General features: G+C 44.9%; 1 protein-coding gene across 5 annotated transcripts in view; it reads right to left on the reverse strand.

The window, feature by feature from the left end:
* The window catches only part of LOC144114798 (maternal embryonic leucine zipper kinase-like), a 130,872-nt gene that overhangs the window by 85,018 nt on the left and 19,156 nt on the right, over positions 1 to 26,698 (reverse strand). For 4 of the 5 annotated variants that reach the window (XM_077648760.1, XM_077648763.1, XM_077648762.1 and 1 more), the window contains exons 8-11: positions 16,523 to 16,690; positions 15,822 to 15,908; positions 1,487 to 1,591; positions 418 to 715 (exon numbers count right to left, since the gene is read on the reverse strand). In XM_077648760.1, coding sequence (XP_077504886.1) covers positions 418 to 715; positions 1,487 to 1,591; positions 15,822 to 15,908; positions 16,523 to 16,690 — 658 coding nt within the window. The remainder of the gene's footprint in view (positions 1 to 417; positions 716 to 1,486; positions 1,592 to 15,821; positions 15,909 to 16,522; positions 16,691 to 26,698) is intronic. The other variant, XM_077648764.1, reaches the window with a different exon arrangement.

The raw sequence follows: 26,698 nt of genomic DNA on the forward strand, positions 1-26,698 counted from the left end.
GGACTGAAAGACTGTTGACTTCTTCACGTGCCACAGTGGGCACCACACAGGGTGCTGCTGATGATAGTGACACCTCTCCGAGAAGGCCGAACTACTGCCAGCAGTTGTCAACACGGCAATCGAGATTGGTTACATCGCGTTCTAAAGCAGCTCATCGGCAGCAAGTGTCTGTGCAACAAGCGCATGACCATGCTGGAGAGCGCTGAAACCACCGTGATAGGGTCTGCTCAGATGTGCATAATGGACCTTTTAAATAATTAAAGGCCACTTCTGCTTGATTTCCAATTTTTGCCTCTTATATGAAAAGCTGCCTTGCTATGAACTTCGAATACAAGAAATGAAATCCGCGCGAAAATCAGGTTCATTAAAAGTGGGCTCGACTGTGCAGAAAGGCTGCGGAAAAAATAAAATGCATACCTGCTGCCTCTTGGACGGCCTTGTGAGCTTTGTGCCTTGGAGTAGGGACCCGAGGCTGGGCAAAGTTTTCTTTATCACAGCCATTAATGTCTTGTGTGAGAGCTGAAGTTGGTTGCTCGTTTTTGGCTGATGGCGCCAAGTCACGAGCATAACTGCTGTTGGCAGCATCCTTGAGCGGGCTGCCTAGCATCAGGAGCTGGGCATTGTCTAGACCATTTTCGAGGGAGTTGCGCAAGGGTGATGTAGGTGGCGTCCCTTTGGGAGGTTCCTCCAGGGCCAGTTTGCGAGAGCATGACATCTGTGGTGTGAAGATGCATACATGTGCAATTGCAATTCAATCTGTAAAGCAATTCCCTTTTCTTCACGTCATACATATTCCAAATGAGCAACAGAAAATGTTCCACAGAATGGGAAAGCCTACACACTGGGACCATAGCCGTGACTTCACCTTAGTTTATAGACTATCTGCACACCATAAAATATTTGGTGGCCGTTTCAAAGGCAAGCATAACCAGTCTGGTGCAAATAGTAAGACAACAAAATGTGTTGGTTTGCATAGCGTCTCATCATCATCGGCAGCGTGACTGCGCCCATTGCGGGACAAAGGCCTCTCCCATCTCTCTCCAACTAACCTAGCCCTTTGCCACCTGCGGCCACCTTATCCTCGCAAATTTTTTAATCTCATCCCCCCACCTAGCTTTCTGTTATCCCCTGCAGCCCATTACCCTTCACAACTGCCAGTTATTTTGCCTTCGCGTTACATACCCCGCTCAAGCCCACTTCTTGATTTCGACTAAGATGTGAGTAACCCCTGTTAATTCCTGACCCACTTGCCAGATATAAAAAGGATCTTCCAGCAAGTTCAAGCTGCCAGCAAAACAAGCTATTATGGTGGTGGGCACAAATATGAACGAATACAGGTAAGATGTTATAGTGGTCCTGCATATTTTTTCCATCCTCTTCATCAAAAAGTGCACTGCCTAATTAACATAAACTGAACATGCACTAATTATACATTTGTACTAAAAATGCACTTTTAAAGAAAGAATTGGTTATTATGGGTACATACTCTTTCTCTGGGGTAGAAATCTGGGAATGCAAGCCTCATGACCTTGCCTTGACTCTTCTTCAGAATAAGCAACAGGTAAGTGGCAGTCATGTAGTCATATCTCCACTACAGAAGCAAAAAAACAAACATTTCTCAAAATAGACAAGTGAAGAGGAATGTAGCATCCAATGCAGCCTTAAAACTTTCCCACTGGTACAAATGGTACAATGATATGGCTTGCAGAACCATAGCTACGCAATGAAAACACCAAGTGTTATGAATAACGAGAGATCTTAAAATAATAATTCCACAGTGAACTTTCTAAGGATATTCCATAGGTTCTCCAGGTTGTGACATTCTGCATAGGAAAGTCTATGAAATATCTCCTCATGGTCTGTTTGGGCGTTCTATGTGCAGCTATAGCAGTGTTTCCTAATGTACCTCATTGCAAGCTGACTAAGACAAAATGTTCACTTTCACGATTAATTCAAAGCCTTCCAACCTATCAGCTGGTTTGATTATGAGAGCTTTTTTTTTACAGATATGTAGAAAATATTTCTGCAAAATTTCCATACTGAACTTGAAAACACCTTTGCAAACTGTATAGGTAAGATACCTTTCTGAAGATGAGTTAAGCCATAGAAAAAATTGCAAGCAGACCTTTTTAGAGAACGCTACTACATAACAGAGACTAAGGAGTTATTCGCACGGTACGACAAGTGATCAACGCTAGCTAGTTTGCAAAATGATTAACATAACAAAGATGCTGCGCATGAGGTTATGACAAGTGCAGACATGGCAAAAATTAAATTACTGCAATGAAATTACAGTAATTTAATTACTTCTCCCGGTAATTTAATGTAATTCATTACTTTTATTGGCTGGTAATTTAGTAATGTAATTGATTTGTAGCAATAATTTCACAGCAAAAGTAATTAATTACTAGCAATATTACTTTTGATGAGTAATGAGTCCGTGTTCTTCCTTGCATCTGCCATACTTTGGCCTCGCGTTTGCGAGGTTAGGTGTCTACAAAGCAAGAATAAATTACGGAGAGCACTTAAGGTCACTTACATGCTTTGAAGGTAAAAACATTCATTTTTTAATTTATATTTTTTCCTTCCTAACGACAAACCTACTCATTAGCATAGAAAACGCATCCACTAAATTCACCTTTATTCACGAAAAAGCAACGAGATATTGTGACCCATAGGTTGCGCGCTCACATCACTATCTGCAGGTCCTTTGTTGAATTCTCCACACCTTCAGTAGAAACTTTTTTCTTTGCTGATGACGTCATTGGTTTTGTGAACCACTTTTCCTGGATGCTGACAACGACCCCGGGTTTTGTTGCTAATAGGTCATATAGGGCTTTCGCCTTCAATATGCGTGACCAGCAATAGCCAGCACTCCAGCGAAGTTGCGCACGTAGGTGAGAGACAATATGCACGCGGGCATCAGTACGGCCTTGGTGAAGAGTCTGCGTAGCAGTCGTATGACTGCAACGCATCTTCCAGCACTGCATACGGTCTCACACACAAATGCGCTGCAGGGCCACCAGGAGAGCTCCATGACCACGGCATGCCGCACTGCACCTACGTGCAGACGCACTGCGAGTGAGCGAGTATTTCACTGCAGACTGCTTCATATACACTGTCATGTCGCCGCACTGACAAGAAGCATCAACTGACGTCTAACAAAGCTGGCTGGGAGTTTTCGGGAAAACTAGCTTCTGTGACTGGATTTGAAACCCTATTTTTAACTTATGGGACACATAGGCGACAGCGTCACCGCGAAATGTAATTTATTTGTGCCAACGTGCCTCCAGAACGAGTAAATTGAACAGCAAAATTTGCAGCTTGTCTGCTTCCTGGTGCACTTTCGGGGCGATGAGTGCGAACAAGCAGTCAATGCACTCCCGCTGTTTATGTGGATGACAAGTTCTTCAAAATCAGGAGGGTGGGACCATAATCCGCATTGAAAGAGGCACTTCTGATTGAAGAGTGATGCAAGCAATTATACAAATTTTGTGAGTAAGTTGACCTCATCTACGTCAGCAAAGCAACTGTTCAATGTACTAGGGCTACCTTTCTTCAGAGGGGCAAAATTTCCGACGCTCACTTTCAATCTCAGTGGCAATGCAAACAAAGAAACCTGAAAATTTTGCAGGAACTATCTCTGAAGCGCAACTTTTTTGTGTCGAAACTAAACAGTAATTTAAAAGTTTAGTTTAGTTTATGGGGGGGGTTTAACGTCCCAAAGCGACTCAGGCTATGGGGACACTGTAGTGAAGGGCTCCGGAAATTTCGACCACCTGGGGTTCTTTAGCGTGCACTGAAATTGCACAGTAGATAGGCCTCTATAATTTGAAAGTAATTCTCATTACTTTTGGCAAGTAATTGTAATGTGATGTAATTACTTTTGCAAGATTTCTAGGAAAGTAATTAGTAATGTAATTTAACTACTTTTCAAAAGTAATTTTGCCATGTATGGAAAATATGTTCATGTTATGAGAGGGCTACAATGAGTTCCACTAAACTAGACCATATAAACACAAATAGCTGCAGTAGCTTATGAACGAGTGGGTGGATTCATGGATGAGGGAAAATATGCTCTGCATCCCTGTGTGGGTTAGAGCCGCCGTATCGAATTCAGTTGCCCAAGTTGGCCTTTGCCAGAGGGTAGTCATGCTACAGTGCATTCTTATGCTGAAGGGCATGTGGATAAGTTGATGACAAGGTGAAACCAGGGGAACTGGGCTAATACAGCTAGCATTGTAAAAAAGTCACACACAAAGGAATAGCTTCTACTAAGCTGTACTCTTGAAGGGTGTTCTGTGATACTATTCTAATAATGCTTTTTTTTTTTTGTGCAAATCTACGTCACAGATATCTTTCAGATTTTGAGTAGGTGTTGGTTCGGGTGCCTCAACATCATACCAGCAACATGATCTGGACTGGAACTTATAAATTTATCCATAGCACATAACTGCAACACCATCTAGACAATTCTAGATATCCAACATTCTCAATGCTCAAAATATTGCCTTCCATGGATGTTTAAGGCACCTACATGGTTAACTGGAAAAATGTATGGGCTGAGCATGACTAGTCTGCTCCAGAACTGAGTAGTTAAGCAAAAAACCAGAAGGTGTTTCAATACATCAACAATTTACTCTGAGATGGGTGGTTCTAACAATTAACAGACAAGCAAAGGTTGCACCTACAGAAGATACAGCAAATAAAAAAAATATAATGCTCATATTAGCATGCCCACATTGCCTCCCTTTTCGGTGCAAAGCGATGAATTCATTAACTTATGCTCACTATTCCCACTGACACAGCTAATTATTGAAACAACTAGACTATCACCTAATGCCTCCAACACTCGATCTCATCCTGAGTACTAGGCCTGATTTTGTATATGACATCACTCAACTGCCAGGTGTTAGTGATCATTCATTAATTAATTTTCATCTCAATACAGTAGTGTAGAGAGCTGGGCCAGTTTGTACACAGTTCTAAAGAAAAAAACAGCGGAAGGACGCAGACACAGAGAGGGACGCAGGATGATGCTGGACTTGCAAAGAGAGAAGGGAAAAACGTGAAGTCGTGCCTTACATGCATTCGCTTTTGCAAAACATCAAGAAAGTTGCCTATCGTCAAGGTGTTGAAGCTGTATTTTCAGACCCACGTAAACTATCTAGTTTGTGCAGGCGCATAGGTAACATAAAAAATTCACAGTGCACTGTTAATCATGAGTTTAAGTACGTTCCCTGTGCAACGCAAGACGATTATTGTTTGCCTTTATCTTGCAGAAAGATATATGTGGGCCAAACGGGACGGTGCCTGAACGTTTGGCTACGAGAACATGAAAGGTCCGTGCCTTCTGAAGATGGGAATAATTTTCCTAAACACTGCCGGGATTATCATTGCCATCCTTTGCTTAAGAACACCACCAATCTGGGTAGGGGCAAAACAAAAAGCCAACGCGAAATTTTGGAGGCATATCACATCATCAAAAACGAAGATAAATGAGTTAGTGACACATTTATGATATTGTATCAAAAAGAGTACGGTTTCTTAAGTGCTTTGAGAACCCATAGAAAACTTAGCATGCAGTACAATGAAGTGAAGTGGCAGTCACTGACCATAGTCGAAAAAAGAAAGACGTTTCGAAACCCGTACGGGTTTCTTGTTCACAGTGAGCAGGACAAGCAGTGACTGCCACTTCACTTCATTGCATCACCATGCCTGACCAGACGGATTTCCGTCGAACTCTTGACTACATTAGCATGCAGTAACGGGCATTTTTTTTTTCCATATGTGTGATGTATGGTGTGCGCATGCGGTGGTACTTTGTGGAAAGGTATTTGTCTGTGTGTTCCCTGGAAATAAAATTGGTTGCAAGTCCAGCGTCGTCCTCTGTCCCTCTCTGTCTGCGTCCTTCCGCTGGTTTTTTCTTTAGAGTTTCATCTCAATGCAGCACCCCCCAAACCTTCCAAGGCAAAAAAGAAAATACGCGACTATAAGAGAGCAGATTTCATGGCAATAAATAACGAACTGTTTGTTTTCATGGAATCTTTCTTTCAAACTTCTCTGATCGTTCCATTCAGTCAAACTGAGAACTTTACAGCTGAGGTTGACCGTCTAATAAAAATATATTTCAGTTTGCATCATCATCTCTAACTCGCACGTGCCATGGTACAACACTCATAAAAAAAAAATATGAAACAAGAAAAAAGCAACTTTATGCACCACAAAACTTCACCAATTAACTCGTGCTGGGCTGTATATAAAGCTGCCTCCAAAACATACGGTATACACTCGTGTATAAGCTGCCCTTGTGTATAACCTGCACCCTCCCCTTTCAGGCGAAAAAAAAAAAAAAACACTAAAACGCGCCTAGTCCCACAACATGGAGGAAGGAAAGCTCAGGAGAGGCTCTTGCTACTGAGCTGCAGGCCAAAAAGTACGCCGGAAGTCAAGCGCTTTTTCAAGGACTACTAGCAGTGTTTGGCCAATGGCGCAGCCAATAGTAACGCTGTGTGCAGTGGTATCATCTGCTACATTGTCTGCTGCACATGCACAAGCACGCTGAGATGGCTGCCAAGCAGAGGGGAGCCGGCTCCAAAGAATGTGACATAACCGCCTCTCCTGAGTTTTATTTTTCCACCATGTCCCACAAAGTGCTACAAGATGACGCCAGTTAGTTTTTCCCACACCACATCCATTAACATCATCGTTGCGGAACACGATGTTTCCGCGGCTTTCTGTTTCTGGTTTCCACGGTGCCTTGCCCAGCACCATTTGGTCTTTGTTATCCGGTGCTTTGTTCGGAACTGTGTGGACTGCTTGCGGAATCTGTCGTGTGGCGGCGTCGAAAGCTGCGAGCTTTTGAACGCAAACAAAAGCAATGGGCAAGCGCAGACGGTCCTACACTGCAGGCTTCAAACTTCAAGTGACAAAATACGCTGAGGAACACGGTAAATGGGAGGCTGGGCACAAGTTTGACGTCAAGGAAAAGTATGTTCGCTGCTGGTGTAGACAAATGCAAGACCTCGCCGAGACTACTCAAACCCGGAAGGCTTTCCGTGGGAAACAGTGCAAGTTCCCAAAACTTGAAGAGGACCTCGTTGAGTATGTTTGCACTACTAGGAGCAACGACTTCGCGGTGTCTACGGAAATGATCCGCATGAAAGCAATTGGTCGCTCAGCACATGAACATTCGACTTGCGGACTTCAAAGCCAGTTGAGGGTGGCTTCAACGTTTTATGAAATGGCACCAACTCACCATCCGCTGTCGACTGATGTTGTGCCAGAAGCTGCCAGCCGAATACGAGGACCAAATAATGAAGTTTCATCACTCTGCAAGGCACTTCGGAGGGAGCATCAGTATGACCTTTCACAGATAGGCAATGCTGATCAGACCCCTGTCTGGTTCGATGCCCCTGAAAACTGCACGGTGGAAGCCAAAGGGGCAAAAAGTGTCTCCGTGCACACTACTCGCACAGAATGGTAAAAGTGCACAGTGATGCTTTGCATCACTGCTGATGGAAGGAAGCTTCCACCCTATGTTGTCTTTAAGAGAAAGACTCTTCCAAGAGAGAAGTTCCCCCAGGGTGTTGCAGTCCGGGTGCAAGAAAAAGGTTGGATGTCCGACGCCATGAACATACCCGTCTGGTCGGGTATGTTCACGGCGGAAAATCTTCAAGCGCCGACCAATCGTTAAAAAGATGACGTTTCGGCCCCGGCTTACGGGGGCCTTGTTCACAAAGAAAGAAAGACAGGAGTGAAGGTGAAATATATAGGTTTCATGGTATGGCGCAAGCAGCGGGAGTATATCGGGGGTAGATTGCCTTCGTTGCGATTAAGCGTGTTCGCCGTCGTCTGAATATAAAAAGATTCTAGGTAAAGCCTTGTCGTCTTGCTCTTTTCTTTTCCGATTATCTTCGAGCCGTCCCAGTCGATGTCATGGCCCTCGGAGATAGCATGATCAGCCAGTGCGTTTGTTGCCACGCGCTTGTTCTTGACATCATTGTGGTGCTGCTGCAATCTTTTCCGAAAATCACCTGTTTCACCGATATAGACATGCTCGCAATCAGCGCAGGGAACCCTATACACGATGCCCGGGAACTTCTCCTTCTTTATCTTGTCTTTCACTGTAACCAACGCGTGTCGCAGCTTCTGCGTGGGTACATGTGCGACGTCGACTTCGTACGACTGGAATATGCGGGATAAACTTTCACTTACTCCGGGGACGTAGGGTATCGGAATCCTTTTCTTCTTCTCTCGCTGGGGTTGCTGTGGCGGCGGGTGAGCTAGGCGATTCTCGGATTTTCGTATAAAAGAACTGGGATAGCCCGAAGCCATCAGGTCGCGGTGAACGGTGTCCAGATCTGTCTTTTTCTCTTCCAGCGTAGAGCAGAGGGTCTCCGATCGGCGGACAAGCGAGGCAACAACGGACTTCTAGTGACAGGTCGGGTGTACGGAACTGAAGTTGAGGTACATGCCAGTGTGCGTGTCCTTCCTGAATACACTGAATGATATTCCAGGGCCGTCGCGTTTCACCAGAACGTCCAAAAAAGGCAGACGGCCATCTACTTCCTCTTCCGCGGTAAACTGTATGGCCGGTTCCATGCTGTTCAGGTGCAAAAGGAATGTACTCACAGCCGATTTCTTGATTATGCAGAAACAGTCATCCACATAACGAATAAAGGCTTTCGGGCGCGGCGTGAAGCATGAAAGGGCGCGGGACTCCAGTGACTCCATTGTCAAGTTCGCAGCGGTCACAGAAATTGATGCTCCCATAGCCGTACCATGAACCTGTTTATATATGCTCTCCTGGAACGTGAAATAGGTGTTTGACAAGCAGAACTGAAGAAGTCTGCTGAGGTCTGGAACTTCAATGGGTGTTCTTTCCGGTAGGCTTGCATCCGCCTGGAGCGCATCTGTGCAAACCTTCACGGCCAGGTCAGTGGGCACGCTCGTAAACAGTGACTTCACGTCAAATGACACCAAAATTTCGTCGTCCTCTACAACCGTGTGAGTTGTGCACGTGTGTTTCGCTTTTACCAACCAAAGGGTGAGATAACACGATGCAAATAGTTCGACAGCTTGTGAAGCGGGGAGCGGGTGAAATCGACGATTGGGCGCATTGGGTTGCCTTCTTTGTGGATCTTTGGCAGTCCATACAGAGCGGGAGCGGAACCATTGTGGCAGAGGAGGAAGTAGTAGAGGGACTTGTGTTGTGGCGGGACAAAGGAGAAGACATCAGCCAAAATTTTGCACCTTTGAAGTGGGGTCCCGATTAAGTGGCATGTAGGTTCTCTCATCTTCCAGCATGCTCGTCATCTTGTTCACGTACTCTCGTTTGTCCAAGACGACCGTTGCGTTTCCCTTGTCCGCGGGCAGGATCACGATGTTCTCACTGCCGCGCAATCTTTTTAGTGCCTTTCTTTCTTCGGGCAAAAGAGGATCAAGTCCTTGATGCCGGTTCAGCTTGGACAGCACGCTGACGACACGGGTGCGAGCCTCGTCGCGACGGGACGGCTCCACATTCTTGACCGCAGTTTCCACGGCGCATACCATCTTTTTTATGTCCGGCTCTGGTCCCAAATTGAAATTGAGACCGAGGCTCAACACTGAGAGCTCAGCGTCGTCCAGTTTCTGTGACGAAAGGTTGTGAACAGTGGTGCGGTTAGCAGTTCTGGAAATGTCCATGTGACGAGGTAGTAGCCTTTGAAGCTTTCTCTCGTGCACGGCTTCGTCCCGACGTGAGCGGAGACCAGCATGGCAGTTGGCGTGCAGCTGGATGCTGGCAAAATCATCGGGGCACTTGTACTCGAGCCGGCGGCGTGCGAAGAAGGCTTGGTTTTTTAGTGAGTGGACCTGTTCTCTGCAGACCATGATCCTAGCTTGTAGAAGAAGGCGTTCGGCTTTCGAAACAACGTGAACACCAAAGCGGCTTGCAACGGGCCTGTTCAGGCGTAAGGAGCGAGGAATCACATCCCGTGCCTTGCAGGTTAAGTTGAATTGAAGATGACCTTGAAATGCTGATGCACGGGTTTCTAATGAAATGAATCGGCGAATCTCAGTGATGATCGGTTGGCCATACGCCTCACGAAGTGCGATGAAATCCAGGGTTCGACGGAAACCCGTCTGATCATAAGGACGGCACCTTACGATTCTGAGTTGACTACCGTCGGTTAAGCAACACTACTAAAAAGGATGTGTACCCGATACCCAGAATTGACGACGCTTTGGATCACTTATGTAACATTAGATATTTCTCCTCCATGGACTTGAAGTCTGGATATTGGCAAATTGAGGCAGACGAGAGGGACCGCAAAAAAACGGCATTCATCACTCCAGACGGCCTGTATGAGTTTCAGGTGATGCCATTTGGTCTTTGCTCGGCACCAACGACATTCCAAAGGCTCATGGATACCGTTCTTACAGATTTGAAGTGGCAAACTTGTCTGGTCTACCTGGACGACGTCATTGTTTTTGCCCCGTCTTTCGCGGAGCACCTGCGTCGCCTCGAGGACGTCTTGCAGGCCATAACGTCATCAGTCCTTACTCTAAATGTTGAAGAATGCCATTTTGCATACGAAGAGTTAAAGTTTTTAGGCCATGTCTTGAACTACCAAGGAGTCCTTCTGGAACATGAGATAACATACGCCATTGCCAATTTTCCACCTCCGCGTGACCAGAAGGAAGTTCGTCGATTCCTTGGACTATGCGCGTATTATCGCCGCTTCGTGGAGATTTGCTCTAAAATTTCCTCACCCCATACTGATTTGACAAAGGCGCATGTACCGTTCAAGTGGGAACCACCACAGCAGATGGCGTTTCAAGAGCTTCAACGCTGCCTGCAGTCACCCCCTGTGCTGGCACACTTTGATGAGCTTGCAGACACCAGGGTCCACACTGATGCAAGCAACAGTCTGGGCGTTGTCCTAGTTCAAGTTCGGCGGGACCAACCACGTGTCATCGCCTATGCGTGCCGCGCACTATCGAAGACAGAAGCCCACTACTCTGCCTCTGAAAAAGAATGCCTCGCCATCGTGTGGGCAGTCTAAGAGTTCGATATCACCGTCATTTACTAATCCGGTCAGGCACACGCAGACGCTGACTGCTTATCTTGTGCTCCCGTGGAAACAGCTCCGGACAACACTGCTGACAACGAAGTCTTCTTGAATGCAATACATACCAACGATTTCGCCGAGCATCAACGCGACGACCCCGACCTCCGCGACACCATTCGTTATCTTCAAGGTACCTGCAGGAGAGTTCCTAAAGCGTTCAGGCGAGCTTTGTCGTCTCTCTGCATACGAAACGGTGTTCTCTTTAAGAAAAATTTCGCCGCCAAAAGTAGGCAATACTTGCTGGTCGTCCCTGTGAACCTATGCGACAAAATTCTTCACGCCTGCCATGACGAACCAGCTTCTGGCCATCTTGGTGTTACTAGAACACAAGCCAGAATTCAAGACAAGTAGTATTGGCCTCGCCTGGGTCCAGACGTTGAGCATTACGTCCACACTTGCCGGGATCGCCAGCGCCGCAAGGTTCCGCCCGTGAAGCCAGCCGGATTCCTCAAGCCCATTGAGCCACCTTTGCAGGTGTTTCAACAAGTCGGCATGGACTTGCTCGGGCCGTTGCCTACATCAGGCTCCGGAAAAAGGTGGATAATAGTAGCCACTGATTATCTCACATGTTATGCGGAGACAGTATCTCTTCAAAGCAGCACCGCCATCGAAGTAGCCCAGTTCTTTGCTCATCAGATCGTCTTATGTCATGGTGCTCCACAAGTTTTGATTACGGACAGAGGGGCCGCCTTTTCCTCTGAGCTCCTGCACCATATTCTAATTTTCAGTCACACCAGTCATCGTAGGACGACTTCTTATCATCCCCAAACTAACGGACTCACGGAATGTCTAAACAAGATGCTTGCGGACATGCTTTCAATGTACGTGGATGTGGAAAATAAAACCTGGGACGACGTCCTACCCTATGACACGTTCGCATACAATACAGCCGTGCAGGAAACAACCAACATGGCACCGTTTGGCCTAGTTTACGGACGTCAGGTGACGACAACACTTGATGCCATGCTGTCTCATGTCGACGATCATCCAAATGACGACGCTGTGTCCGTCTTACAACGCACCGAAGCTGCCCGCCAACTCGCACGGGCTCGCATTCAGGACCAACAGGGCCAGGACGTGCAATGCTACAACCTACGGAGGCGGCATGTGGAATACCACCCACGTGACCTTATCTGGGTTTGGTCTCCTATCCTACGATGCGGACTGAGTGAAAAGCTCTAGCGCCGCTACTTCGGTCCTTACCGAATTGTGCGACGCCTTGGGGCCCTGAATTATGAAGTCGTCCCTCATGAGACTCAACAATCTCGACGCCACCACCGGCCCGAGGTGGTCCACGTGGTTCACCTGAAGCCCTACTACGCAAGGACACCCTAACTCTTCTTGGGACACCCTGCCTTCTTTCGAGCACCGGGTCGATGCTTTCGGAGGAGGGGGCTAATGACGCCAGCGCTCGTGAAGACGAACGTGCCTATCAAGAAGAAGAAGCGCTCGTCCAGGGCTACGCTGCTGCTGACTCTCGCCCGCTTAACTCCAACACGAATCTCGGCTGTTTATTGCAACGTGACAATATTACCTAAATATTAACAATCACTTGTTCAAATGGATCGAATGCTTTTTCATTAATCGTTCACGATTTGTCTCCGCTAATGGTTAGAACTCACCATTTGTTAATGTACTTTCTGGTGTTTCACAGGGTTCCGTTCTCGGACCACTACTGTTCCTAATTTATATCAATGATCTTCCTCCTTATGTCTCATCTAAGATATATTTACTCGCCGATGACTTATTTTTCACGAGATCAAAAACAATAATGATGTTAACAACCTACAGCATGGCCTTACAGCTATAGTTAACTAAACTTTAACAAATGCAAGGTCACTTGTGTATCTCGCACTGCTAATCCATCTCCCGTATTCTATCTGAATGAAACTGCACTTCAAAGCATCAATTCTTATAAACACCTAGGCATTCACATTACATCTAACATAACTTGGATGCTTCACATAGATTACGTAATCAATAACGCTAACAAAATGTTAGGTTATCTGCGACCTAATTTTCCTTGCACACAGCCGTCTTTGAAATCAGTTCTTCAAAAAAACATTAATACCCCCAAAGCCAGAATACTCAACAGCAGTCTGGGATCCTAGCCATGACTACTTAGTTACTTTGCTCGAACGTGTTCAGAATAACTCTGCTCGTTTCATTCTTTCTAGCTATAACCAAGAAGCAAGTATAACGGAAATGAAAACTAATCTGAGTCTTCCGTCATTGGCTTCACAATGAAATGCTTGTTGCCTAATCGTATTCCAGTTGTCATTTCAGCTTACACACTTTCTTTCATAAGCCGTATTACATATTGTGTCACATTGATTATCCCCACAAAGCTGCCATCCCCCTACGCAAAACAGTTTTTTTCTTACGCTCATTTGATCCCCGTACTTCTAAAGAATGGAACAACTTCCTTTATGAAATTTATCTATTACTGATAAAAATAACTTTTGCAAAGTTTTGGCTTGCATTGTATGAACACTGACAGTTTTGTTATGCACTAATGCATTTATTGTCTATTTCTTAGCTAACATTGTATATGTAGGATTACTCATTTATGTACCCATTTTTTTCACATTGCTTGCTGTACATTTATTTTTGTCCATTCCCCAATGCAATGCCTGTACGGCCCTGAGGATAAAAATAAAAAAATAAATAACTAACTAAATAAATAAATAACTAATGTTTTCACAAACCAGCTTAAAATCAAAAGTAAGCTACATGCTTGCACAATTAACACATGTGCCGTAGCCCACATACTTAACACAAATGCTCGAGTGTTTGGCTTGAACTATTATTAGTGACTGGAGTGTTGGTCGGTGGGTCCAAGACCATGCTACATAGCTTGTTTGTGGCAGTTGACGATAGGGGGTGGCTGCATGGTTACAGCCGGCTAATGTCAGTCTAAGCCATATGCTCAAACATTTGTGTCAAGTTTGTGGGCGGTGGTATATTAACCTGAAATGGAAGAAAAATGACCAAAAGCTATCAGTGGAGCCATGCATCTGTGAGAACATTAACCGAGATAAACACTAGCATAAAAGTGCAGACAAGCATGTCTGAAGTATTATAAGTTCTCACTTCAAGGGAGTGGAAAAAATGTCCTAATTATCCGAATATTGAATTATTGAAAGGCCCCATAAAAACCACCAAAAACCGTACGCGTGAAATTAAAATTTATATGCTCAAAAGGTGGGCACTGCTCATCTCTTCCTAAGATGAAAACAATGCGACAATAAGGATTTTTCTCAGTTCCTTGCACATTGTCCGGAGTGTCAGAAGCAGAACTACTCCATAATGGTAAGGGTTTCCGCGGCTTCACTGTGTGATGTGGTAGCACTGGAGCTTCTTTGCATGTAGCATTGCACTATAGTCCGTTTCATACATCAGGTGCAACGCTGCAGACATAGCGTTCTTGTTTGCGCTGCCTGCATCCTTGACCAAAAAGCAATGCGTTCCTTGTGGTAAGCGAAACATTGTAAATGTTTTGCCTGCAGGCTTACTACATCACACATTTGTTATGAGCTTGATTAAGTGCACTCTTACTGCTGATAACACGCTGTCGCTTTCTCAAGCCTTAGACCACTCTGCCACAGAGCAAGCGCAGAGTAACACGCCTCCCTAAATTTTCCCATGTGGACTACTTCCGTATAGAGGAGGTTTATTTGTGCAAACAATGAGCAGCACGTGATGAGTGCGGAGTTTTGGTATGCTGGAAGAATAGAAATACGACGTGGACGGAAGCAAGGGAAACATGCACTTGCGCCAGAGCAGCAAGTCACTTTCAAAAAGTGAAAAGGAAAAAGTAAGCGATAAGGCAGTCGCCGCTCTAAAAGCCCGAGATGAAGCTCCGAAAATGAAACTATGCAGCCTATCGACAGGGGCCTGTCAATTGTAAGCAGGTCACACCTCGACACGGAGCCACAACAGGAGACCGTCCGAATAAACGAGCTTCCAACGCCATAGTCTTACATGGGCATTTGGCAGGATTCCGGCGGCAGTCCGAATTTTTGAATCAACGGGGGTCGAATTAACGAGGTTTTACTATAACTGGTCTGAGGGGTGTGCCTTAGTTGCACCATGTTGCACCCTATCTACAATTCAATTTTCAGCACTTTCTATTATTGCATTAATTTTCCTTTTTTTTTTGCTCCTGTTGCTTAGTTTTGCAAATGTGGTTTCACAAGCGTTATCACCTCAGGGTTATTCCACTTGATTCAGTTTGGTTTATGAGGGTTTATTGTCCCAAAAAGACTCAGGGCTATGAGGGACGCCGTAGTGAAGGGCTCTGGGAATTCCGACCACGTGGGCTTCTTTAAAATGCATTGACATCGCACAGTACATAGGCCTCTAGAATTTTGCCTCCATCGAATTCGACCGCCGCGGCCAGGATCAAACCCGCATCTTTCGGGGCAGCAGCCAAGAGCCATAACCACTGAGCCTTTGCGGCAGATGGTTATTCCACTTGAAATGGCACAGACACCACTCTCATGCCAGTGCTTGTCCCATTATTAGTTTATGTTCTTGTCACTGCATGGAGCCATACGTAGGTTTTGGCTGTTGCTGTACGAGATTAATTAACATCTGGTAAACAAGTGGCCAACATGTGCCCATGCTTATAAAAAACACTGCAGACAACACCACACACCTAAACAACTAGACATGCATTGCTTCATTCAGTGCAGAGGTACACACCTGAGAAAGCTCCGCAGCAACAGAACTCTTGGAGCGACCACAACTCACAGCGAGTTCTGTAACTGCTTCGTCATCGAGAATGGAGAGCTAAAATACATAAAACAAAGATTGCAACAATGAAATCGCTACTCAGTAAACAAGTTTTTGAAGACTGAAACAGTGCACAGGGTTTACATTCAAAATTCACGGGGGGATGCAGGTCTCAGAAAAAAATTGTTAATATGTATCACATACACAGAACATGTGTTTTTCTGTGCCAATTCCAAATATGCCATTTAATTTCATGCAGAACTTGTGCTTTTACACTTATGTAATTCAAGATTTTGTAGAGAAATTGTAAGAAATGTTGCTGCAGGGAACTTGCTGAAATGCATGCCATTGATTTGTCTTGACATCAAAGAATGCAGTAAAGGTAAAATTATCATCCTGCCTGTCATAGAACTCGAGTTATAGGGTTTTGAAGTTGCCACTCTAGAATAGTAAGTCCAACATGGCTGTCTGTCAACAATACTAATGCGATGGCAACCACTGCTAGCTAGCAGAGATAAGCTAATGAAGTGACAGCACTGTTTGCAATCTTTCCACACTTTCTGTGCCAGACACAGAAAACAAAAGATAGGCAAACGCCCTTATAACACTAGTATGTCTTGTGATGGCTACTTGCAAACGTAGAGAAGAAAAACATTGAACCAGATCCTTACTAGGTAGGTGCTCTTGATGCTGACTGGACAAGCATAGCCTTTGACGAGCCATGGGTGGTTGATGAGCTGTGTGACAGAAATGCGCCTCTCGGGGATGACAGTCATCATTTGGGACAGCAGTTGTCTGCTGCTGTCAGACAGCCACTCGGGGCACTCATATTCACCAAGCTGCAAACATGTCAGAAAAGCTTTTTTTTTTTTCTGTCCAAAGTGTCAACAAGACGAAATGAAGCTGCTAAAGTAGCTAACCCAACATCTCAGCACTGGGAAATTTGCACCTATTTGAATGACCCCACGACTTCTGTCCTGCTGAGGTTAAAGCACAATTACCTGACTTAGTCAAGAGGCATGAAATCCAGAATTTCACACGTAGCTTCAGTATCTTGATTCTTCTGAGGGAGCCAAGATACTAAACAAGTAATATTGTATAAGCCAATATTTCTGCTTATCCCCATTGCCCCTTCAAAAAAAAAAAAAAGATTGTAGGCAAACAATTTTAGGTGGGGGTCAGCTGCCTTCTCTTGTACACACAAGCTATCCCTATGCACATCAATTAATATCAGCAGCTATCCCAAAGGAACATTCACAAAGGTAAAGATTATTCCAGAAAGCATGCAAACTGTAGCCTAATAGAGAAACAGCAGCCTGCAATTGACCAACAAAAACATCTTAGCAGTAAAATTAGCAAGTAAATTAATGATGCTCAGATATACCTCTTGGCTCTTGCAACAGACAACACTTAGCACATACTAATGCAACCAGGCCTTGTTGCAATAGCACCCACAGCAAAAATGCTTTCATCATGTCCTATATTTCGTACAGAACTAATCAAACTGAGAATGACTTTAAACCATAGATCAAAATTTTATTTTCAAGCCCCCTTTGAACTATTGCCCTTTGACCTGCATCCGTGATAGCACATAGCCTTTGGCACTGCAGTCATGGGTTATCACAGAAATTGAAATTATGTGACAGGGGTACTCATGAGCTGTCAGGTGGCACAGAGTAAAATGAACGTGCTTAACTGAAACTTAGGTCTGAATCCCGGGGGTGAAGCAGAATATCCTGTACAGCTTGCTCCACTTAAGTGTCACTCACAAAGCTATATACAGTCGTGCCTCGCTAGTACAGATACATTCGTTCCCAGACCGAAACTGTCCATAAAGCGAATTGTCTGTAACAGTGGACATATGATGAAAAAAAAAATTCTGAAAAAATTTGCCGATAAAAGCCTCCTTCTGGTCATAGTGGCGTGCAGTGCAGTCTATATTAGGCAAATGCTTGGCAGTTTTAAGTGTATTACCGTGGTTGCCATTGTGTTCAGAAAACTGCAGGTGTATCTCGGGTCACCTCATGAGCTATGGCACTTGAGCTGCAGGCTTCGTGCTGATACAACTCTTGACTATCACGCTGTGGTAGTTGAATTGGCCTCTAATATCCTGTATCTGCTCTTGCGTTCACAATGATACTGCCACTGAGCTGCTTGCCACCTTTATTAGTATCGAGCAATTGTACAGTAGCAGTGTTTCCTCGGTCAACTTCACCAGCCTCTTAGAGACATTCTTGAAGCCTGTGAGGAAATATGTTGACGGTATGCATGCGCACGTCCATCTGCTGCGTTTATTTGCCTGATCACCTGCGATGAACGAGGTTTCGTGCCAGATGAGTGGTAGTGATGGTAGATACATAACTCTTTTTTTGTCGGCAACGTACAAGGCTTCTCAAATTAACTAGCTATCCTGACATTTTCCCCGTGCCAAGACTTGGTTGCACACAACTATGGAAGGTGCATTTGCACTTCCTGCAGTGATCAGTTAGGTTTTCTGGGGTGCTTATCTGTTCACGCTTGTTTCTGTTCTGGTGACAGCACCAGTTCCTCGTGTATGTTCCCAAACAGTAACAAGGATTATTCCAATTCTTCAAAGTGAACTGGGCTCTGTCATATGGTAGTTGACTCTGCTGTGCCAACTTTCAGCCATTTCTCAGAGTGATGAAATATCATTGCAGCCACTGGTCTATTGAGCCAATGTTAAGTTGAACCCATTCCTCTACTACTAGGATTGACTGAAATGGTTACTGCTGCTTGTATTCGCAGACGCCCCACTTTGCACTTGCATTAAGTTCCGTTATTATGCTCCTAACGACCGCCATGCCTCAAACCAGTTTGTTCTTTTATGTTTGAGCAGCTTAATTTCTTCGGTGTAATACAAACCATGCAAGCTAAGGAGTGCGTTGTCAAGCCCTTCAACGGCGACTCACTGCCCACAAATTCGAACCCAGAAAGAAGCACTTTGGTAGCCAGAGAGCAGGTAAGTAGGAGGAGTCAGTGTGCCTGGCAGTTTATGGGCTTACAAAGATGTATGTGTGCACAGTGCAAAGAGTGGCATGATGGGCATTTCATGTGTAACAGTCATATGATTCAGTAAGCATTTGACTTTATACCAATAAGTCATTCTTGCTCATTATACTAGATTTACTCAATTCTGACACACCCTAAATTATAATGTGCAGCAGTTTTTCATGATCAGACAACAAAAAGAAAAAGTGCAACGCCTTTGATTCCAATGCATATCAGATTTTCGTGCTTCAATAAAACGTAATCTCTTCACTTGGAACAACTAACCTTTATTGCAACTGCCCTAATGTCACGATAAAGTTGTGTTGTGTTGGGTTTAATGGCGCATAAGCAACTAAGGCTATCATGCACCAAGCTCAAGGTATAAAGAATTGTTTTTTGGAGATTTTTACAAAGATATAAAATTTGGCGGCAAACAATATTGATAAATAGCTAATATTAAAAGTTTCAAACGAGGTCGGCTAACCTCATCAGCCGTCCTTGGCTGTGCAAGGACTGGAGGCCCCCAACCAATCAATACAAAACCTCGGCCCTTTTCTCGGGAATGAGAGAGTGGCTGAGGTGCATCGGCGAAGCACTGGGTCATGTTTTACATCTTTTTAAGAACACCAACTTCTGTTAAGAATCTAAAAACGCAGGACATGTCGACAATTGCATTTTCACCTAAGAGCAGTGCTGGCTGAAAAGGGATACATTGGTTATAGAATGGAGAAAAGCACGCTTTCCTTTGCTTTTCCAGTTGTGAGCATGAAAATAAAATGTGATTAACTGTAAGTTCATCTCCACATGTACAAACTGGTTTGTCTTTTTTCATAAGCAGAAAGTTGTGTGTAATGTGTGTGCGGCCTATACGGAGACGGCACATAAGGACTTCCTTGGAACGTTTTTGGTGCACAAATGACTTCCATTGCCCTAAAACTGGTTTTATTAGGTGTAGTTTGTTATTTATTTCGTTGTTCCAAGCGGACTGCCATTGTTTCCTTGCATATAAATGTAGAAATTTTATGCAATCTTTATAGGGGATATTTACATTTTTAATTTGCTTGCCACAAGCTTGAGCCGCGCGCAAATCTGCTCTTTCGTCGCCTTTTATGCCAACGCGACTAGGTACCCAGCAGAGTCTAATGTTTTGTCCTTTTGCTATGGCTGTTGTAATGTTGTGTATAAGGTCGCCAAGCAGCGGAGTTATTGCATTTCTGGAATGAATGGCTGTAAGCACACTTAGCGAGTCTCAGTAAATAATACTGTTGGAGAGGCTGTCCTTTACTATTTTTTCTATGGCTACACAGACGGCATAGCATTCGGCAGTGAAGATGGATGCACACTGTGGAAGTCTTGCTATTTTATTCCAATTTCCTTCTACCACTGCACTTCCAACGTACGCCTGTTTTTGACCCATCTGTATAATATCCTGTGAAACTACTGTATTTTTCCTCGAGTGTAAGAAAGTCTTGCATTATAGCTTCTTCCGGAATTTGTTTTTTGCGAAACTGTGCGAGTGAAATCACAGATTTCATAGAAATTATACCATGGTGGCAGTGGACCTCGCCTTCGAGCAATGCTTGGCAACATGTCGAATACGCCGAGGTTCTGGCACATCTCTTCGAATCGCAAGAGCAGTGGCCTGGTAGCTTGCGGTTTATTGTTAAAGAGTATTCTAGATGGGCACTTTGTAGTGATGGGATAACAAATATGTTTGTACAGTGAACGGATTTTTAAAATGTACGAGCATGTGAGCTTGGGTCTTCTGTCTTTAAGCGATGGTTCATTAGTTTCTACATGAAGACTATTTATGGGTGACGTTCTGTATGCACCAGTGGAAAGATGCAAGCCAAAATTATGTACAGGATGCAGTCGCTTAAGGCACGATGGTCTCGCTGATCCATAAATTATGCAACCATAATCTAAGGTAGAGCGTACTACAGAGCGATAAATTTGTAACAGACATGTCCTATCGGAGCCCCAGTGTTTCCATGAGAGTATTTTAGTATATTCAAGGATTTAGAAGCTTTATTTTTGAGGGTGTTAATGTGTGGCAGGAATGTGAGTTTTTTATCAAAAGTAATTCCCAAAAATTTGTGCTCGACCTTTACTGGTATCGTGACTTCATTTAGATAAGGGGTGGGATCAGTGTTCAGTCCTCTTTTCAACGAGAACAGAACAGCTACTGACTTCTGCGTGGAAAACTTGAAACCATTTTTATCTGCCCATGTCGAGAGTTTGTTTACTGTCAGTTGTATTTGTCTCTCGCATGTTGCTATGTTTGAGGATGTGCAGGCTATTTGGAGATCACCCGACGTAGAGTGAATACATGATGGACTCGGATTATTTTAGCTATGGAATACATTTTTATAATAAAGAGGGTCGTGCTTAATATACACCCCTGAGGTACTCCATTTTCCTGAATGAATGTTCTTGAGAGCGTTGAGCCTAGGCGTACGTGGAAAGGACAGTTTGAAAGGAAGTCACTGAGGCAGTTTAACATCCAACCGCGGATACCTAGGTCGCAGAGGATCCCAAACCTCCAAGTTGTGTCATATGCTTTCTCCATGTCGAAGAAGACGGCGAGACAGTCTTGTTTGTGTATAAATGCTTCTCTAATTGTGTTTTCGAGACGAACAAGATGGTCTGTTGTTGAGCATGCCTTTTTAAAACCGCATTGATGGACGTTGAGAAGTTTGCGGGATTCAAGGACAAATGTTAGTCTTATATTTAGGACACTTTCGAAAGATTTTGCGAGACAGCTTGCAAGTGCTATTTGTCTATAGCTATCAGGGGAAGTTGCTGGTTTCCCGGGTTTCAGGAATGGCACTATGATGGCTCTTTTCCACTCCTGTGGTATTTTTCCTTCTATGAATATTTTGTTAAAGTCAGGAGTGCCTCTACGGCAGGCTAGGAAAGATGGGTAAGCATTTGGTAGTGTATCTGGTCAGGTCCTGGAGCAGTTTTTTTGCTGGCAGACAGTACTCTATTGATTTCTTGGAGAGTAATTAAATTGTTTTATTCTTGGTTTGCACCTCCACTTGTTGGAAGTCTTTGTTTTTCAGCTACATTTTTGTATTTCAGGAATGACTGCATATAGCGAGACGAACTAGAAACTGCAGCAAAGTGTTCCCCCAAAATATCTGCCTGTTCTTTTATGCCTGTTTGTGTGCTAGGTGTTGTCACGAAAGGAATTGTGAAAGGTGAAAAGGTGCCGTCTAATTTTCGAACCTGTTCCCACATTTTTTTTAATGTTGTTTGACTGTTTATAGAAGCAACATAACTTTGCCATCAGGTTTTCTCTGCACTGCGACGGACGTACCTAGCTTTGGCTCTTGCTTTTATAAAATGTACAAGGTTCTCTTGTGTTGGGTACCTACGAAATTTACCCCAAGCTCTGTTTTGTAGTTTTTTGGCTTCGTTGCAGTCTTTTGTCCACCACACTTTGTGGTTTTGTCACACCACTCCTGAAGACTGAGGAATAGCTAAACGTGCGGCAGTTAATATGTAATTAGTGAACTTTTCATTTATTTGATCAATGCTCAAATTTTCTAAAGCAATTTTTTCCAATGTGGCTTCTTCTCTAAAAAGCTCCCAGTCTGCCAAATGAAGTTTCCAACGACGCGGCCTTGTTGGGATGATTTCTGGTGGGGATATTAAACTGATTAAAACAAGGAGATAATCGCTGCCACATGGGTTGTCAATGACATCCCATTTAAAATCGTTAAAAACACAAGGGGAGCAAAAAGATAAATCTAGGCAGCTCATTTTCTCACTCGTTGGAGAACAGTAAGTGTGTTTTCCCGTGTTCAGCAGGCATACATTGTTGCAGAGAATAAAGTCTTCCAGAATTCTGCCTCTGACGTCCGTATGTTCACTTCCCCAAACGGAGGAGTGAGCATTAAAATCCCCAACTTAAAGATCCGGCTCCGGTAGTTGTATTAAAAGCGTTTCTAAATCGTGAAGTATGACGGTTAGGTAAGGTTCAACGTATATGGAGCATATTGTTATGGTTTTAAAATCAAGGACGGTCACAGCAGCTGCCTCATATGGGGTCTTTAGGTCAATTTTCCGAGTAGCAACACCACCCTGGACCACAATAACAGCGCCTCCAGAGAGCCTGCTTGAGTTCTGTCGGTCACAGCGAAAGACTTGATACTTTTTGAGAATGTTTTTTTTCTGTGGTCCTAGGTTAGTCTACTGGAGACACACTGCTATTGGGGAGAATGAATGTAAAATATCTGTTACGTCTGTGTAGTTGCGTAGAAGTCCACGACAGTTCCAGTGAACTAGAAATGCCATGATTATAGACCAGACAGGGATAAGGCTTAAAACCTAGGTTGGTGGGTCTTTTGGACCAGTTATTGGGCTTTTATCCTTTTTTTTCGCTCGATAGAGCTTTGGCGCCGCTGTAGCCGAGGCGAGGAATGAGTTGTGTCCATCGTATCCTCCGATATGCTGGAAAAACGTGCTGAACGCATGGTTGTCTTCGTTTTGGGCCTCTCCGTATGGGGAGGGGCCTTGGGGCCGGCTGACCTGGAGGTCTGCGCGGCCTGTTTTGTGGATGGCGGTGCAGAACTAGCTGCGGCCACCAGGGGCACGGATGGCCCTGCTGCAGGCTCAGTGTGTGTGAGCTGTGCAGGTGCCGAAGGCTGTTGTGATGCTGTGCCCCGTTGCACCACAGCAGAGTAGGTTGGGTTTTGTCACAACGAGAGTCGTTTCCGCGCTTCTCTGAATGATATCTTTTCTTTGACTGTTAGTGTTACTGTTTCCTTTTCTTTTTTCCAGGCTGGACATGACCATGAGTAAGCCGGATGACTGCCCTCACAGTTTGCGCAAAGGTGGGGTTCAACATTACAGTTTTCAGCGGAATGGCTGTGGGAAGCACATTTGGCGCAGGTCTGTTTGCCCTGGCAGCTCTACGAACCGTGGCCGTACCTCTGGCATTTGTAGCATCGGCATGGATTGGGTATGTATGGTCTGAGCTTTAGCTTTGTATAGCCTACTTCCACTGAATCGGGAGGTATACTAGGTGCAAAGGTGAGGACAAAGTGTTTCGTTGGTGTTTCCGTGTTGTCGCGTCTTATTTTGATCCTATAGACATCGGTAACATTCTGGTCTTTCAATCCTTCCAGTAGTTCAGTCTCGGTTAGGTATTTCAGGTCATCATCAGAAATTACTCCACGAACAGTGTTGAGTGATCTGTGTGGGCTGATTGTTAGAGGAAGTTCTCCGAATGATGTAACATCTGAGAATTTCTCGTATTGATGCTTGTACAGAATTTCCAGAAGCAGGTCTCCACTAGCTAACTTTTTGATTTTGTAACCTTGCCCTATGGCGTCAGTTAGGGTTTTTGAAAAAAGGAAAGGTGACAAAATTCGAGTGGTTTTTTCAGGGTCTTCGCTATGTACTACATGGTAGTGCGGGAAATTCGTCTCGCTGCCAAAGAATTGAGCAGTCACTTTGGTGTGCCCTCTTTTTTAGAGGACGATCAGCAGAAAGTAAGAAATGAGCCATCAAAGATTTTTCCTAACCACCCACCATGCAGCCCAACTAGGGGGCAGGACAGGAACTTGCAAGCAAGTCCTGCCCATGCCAGCTATACACCTCAACTACAACCAGATCTGACGAAACCCAGGGTAGTTCACCACACAAGGTTAACCCTAGCCGCCTATGAAATATGTAAGAAAAAACGAGAAGAGAGGAGGAGACAAGAGAGTTATGAGAAAGAAGATAGGACAGTAAAAGATGGAGAGGAGGACAGGAAAATGCGACTGCCGATTTCCCCCGGTCAGGTCAGGCCAAAGGTGCCGTCTACAGGAAGTTGGGGCCAAAGTGGTGTGTTGCCTCCGCCGATAAACCTTTAAAGTCCAAGTGCTCGACATCGGCCCAACCACCACGATCCCCTTTTCCCCGGACACGGCAATGCTACGCACGGCTAGGCGCGGGTGCTCGGGTCCGTGGTGATGCACTGTTCCCCACCATCCCCCTGGAGGGATGTCCCTGCGGATGCTCGGTACCCGTGGTGTCGCCACTCCCTAATGCCTGCAAGCTGCTGACGGCCCCCTGCGGGGTTAATGTCACGATAAAGTAAACGGCGCCACCACCTCACTGGCCTTTCCTCACCTGGCCAGCACAATTGTCATCACTCATCATCACTGTCATGGCATTTCAAATTCCACACTTCTTGAAGGCCTTGTTGCCCATGGCAGATGGGATTATGCCCCACGGATCCTTCATACATCCTGCAAAGTCCTGCAGTGAGGCATGCTTCATCCTGTTGCTTGGAGTGAATGCGTGGTTACTGTTGCACCCAAGCTACCGCCGGGCCTTTCCCACCACATGTTGTCGATCCATTCTAGGATGAGGCCTGTGTCCATTCACCCATTTTCATTGGCACACACGATAACATCACTTGGGAACACTGCACATTTTGGGAGCATCTGGCATTTGAAAACTAAGAATGAAGGCAGTTTGTGCCACTGTGCAGTGTAGCAAAACATTATGGCGACTCTCGTCTTCTCATGGCCAGTGCTTAAAATGCACACTTGTTTTGCCCCCTTCGCTTCCACTGCTGTGGTGGCAGGCATGTCGAAGTAGAGCAGCGTTTGGTTGGCATTATCAATTTGCCCTAGTTGGTAGATGTGCTTATGGCCCACACTCAGGAAATAATGCTGAAAAGCATCAAGGTTTTCTTCAAATTCTGCCAGCAATCTCTAGCAAGTAAGTGCCTGTTCGCCTTTACACGCATTTTCATGAAGTTTAGTAATCCAGCACCCGTTAGCCAAGAACTCCGTCCGTGTTAGGCCTTACTGCCTCGCCAGATGCATATCCCTAACTTTCAAGACTTCCATAGTAACAGGCCTGTGGTCTGCTTACTGTTGTTGCACACAGTCAGTAAGCTCTTCTTATATTTCTGGAAAGTGGCCCTTCTTCGGCCCGTTGACACCCTGCCAAGTCAACTAGCTGGCAAAAATCCAGTCTTGTTGCTCGTGTCAGCCATGCACAAAAGCTTCAGGAACACCAAATGCAAGTGAGGTGGCCAGATTGCTACTTGCCTCCGCAAGCAAGAGTACTATTAATGCGAAAGCATTACTATATGTCCCATTAGCACAAAAACCGCCTTCCATGGCACAAAATTCAGATGATCAGAACATCTTCTGACGGTGATTGAATTTCATTTCGGTGCCACGTCATTGTGTTCAATGCATCTGCGCATGACCACCGTGCACTGGCAGTGCCCGACCCTTGGCAGTGCCTGCATAATCATACTACGTCAACACTCGCAGAGTACTGTGCACTGGGACTCCAGGTGGCAGTCAAGCTATAAATGGGCTTCTCGCTGGCTTCGTAGTCATTGGGCATGGCAGCATCGCACACATGCGGAATACTAATCTGTTCATCTACTTTGTGCAGTTCTACATATAATGTTTTCGCATTTTCACATGTAAGCAACCTTAAGTGTCTCTGCCAAAATTTTTTTTTTTTCAATCCGGCACCTTTGAAACCGATTCTTCCATGTTGTCTCAAGTCCGGGTTGGAGCCTTGCTGATATGACACTTCAGATGCTCACGAGGCCTATCGGTATTCACGACTGCGGTAGGCGATATCAACATGCACGGAGGAAGAAAGGCTAGGAGAGGCGCTTGCTATCTGAGCTATATGACAAAAAGTCCGCCCGGAGTCATGTGTTTTTGCAAGGACTATTGGCATTCTTTGACTTATCGCACAGCAGCAGCGTCTGCATCACTCATGGCGCAATGTGAGATCATCTGCTCGCCTTGGTCTCTACAGTGCAAATGCACAGAGATGACGCATCAACTTGTTCGACAGAGTCT

Source organism: Amblyomma americanum, chromosome 1, assembly GCF_052857255.1.
Source record: "Amblyomma americanum isolate KBUSLIRL-KWMA chromosome 1, ASM5285725v1, whole genome shotgun sequence".
Lineage (NCBI taxonomy): Eukaryota > Metazoa > Arthropoda > Arachnida > Ixodida > Ixodidae > Amblyomma > Amblyomma americanum.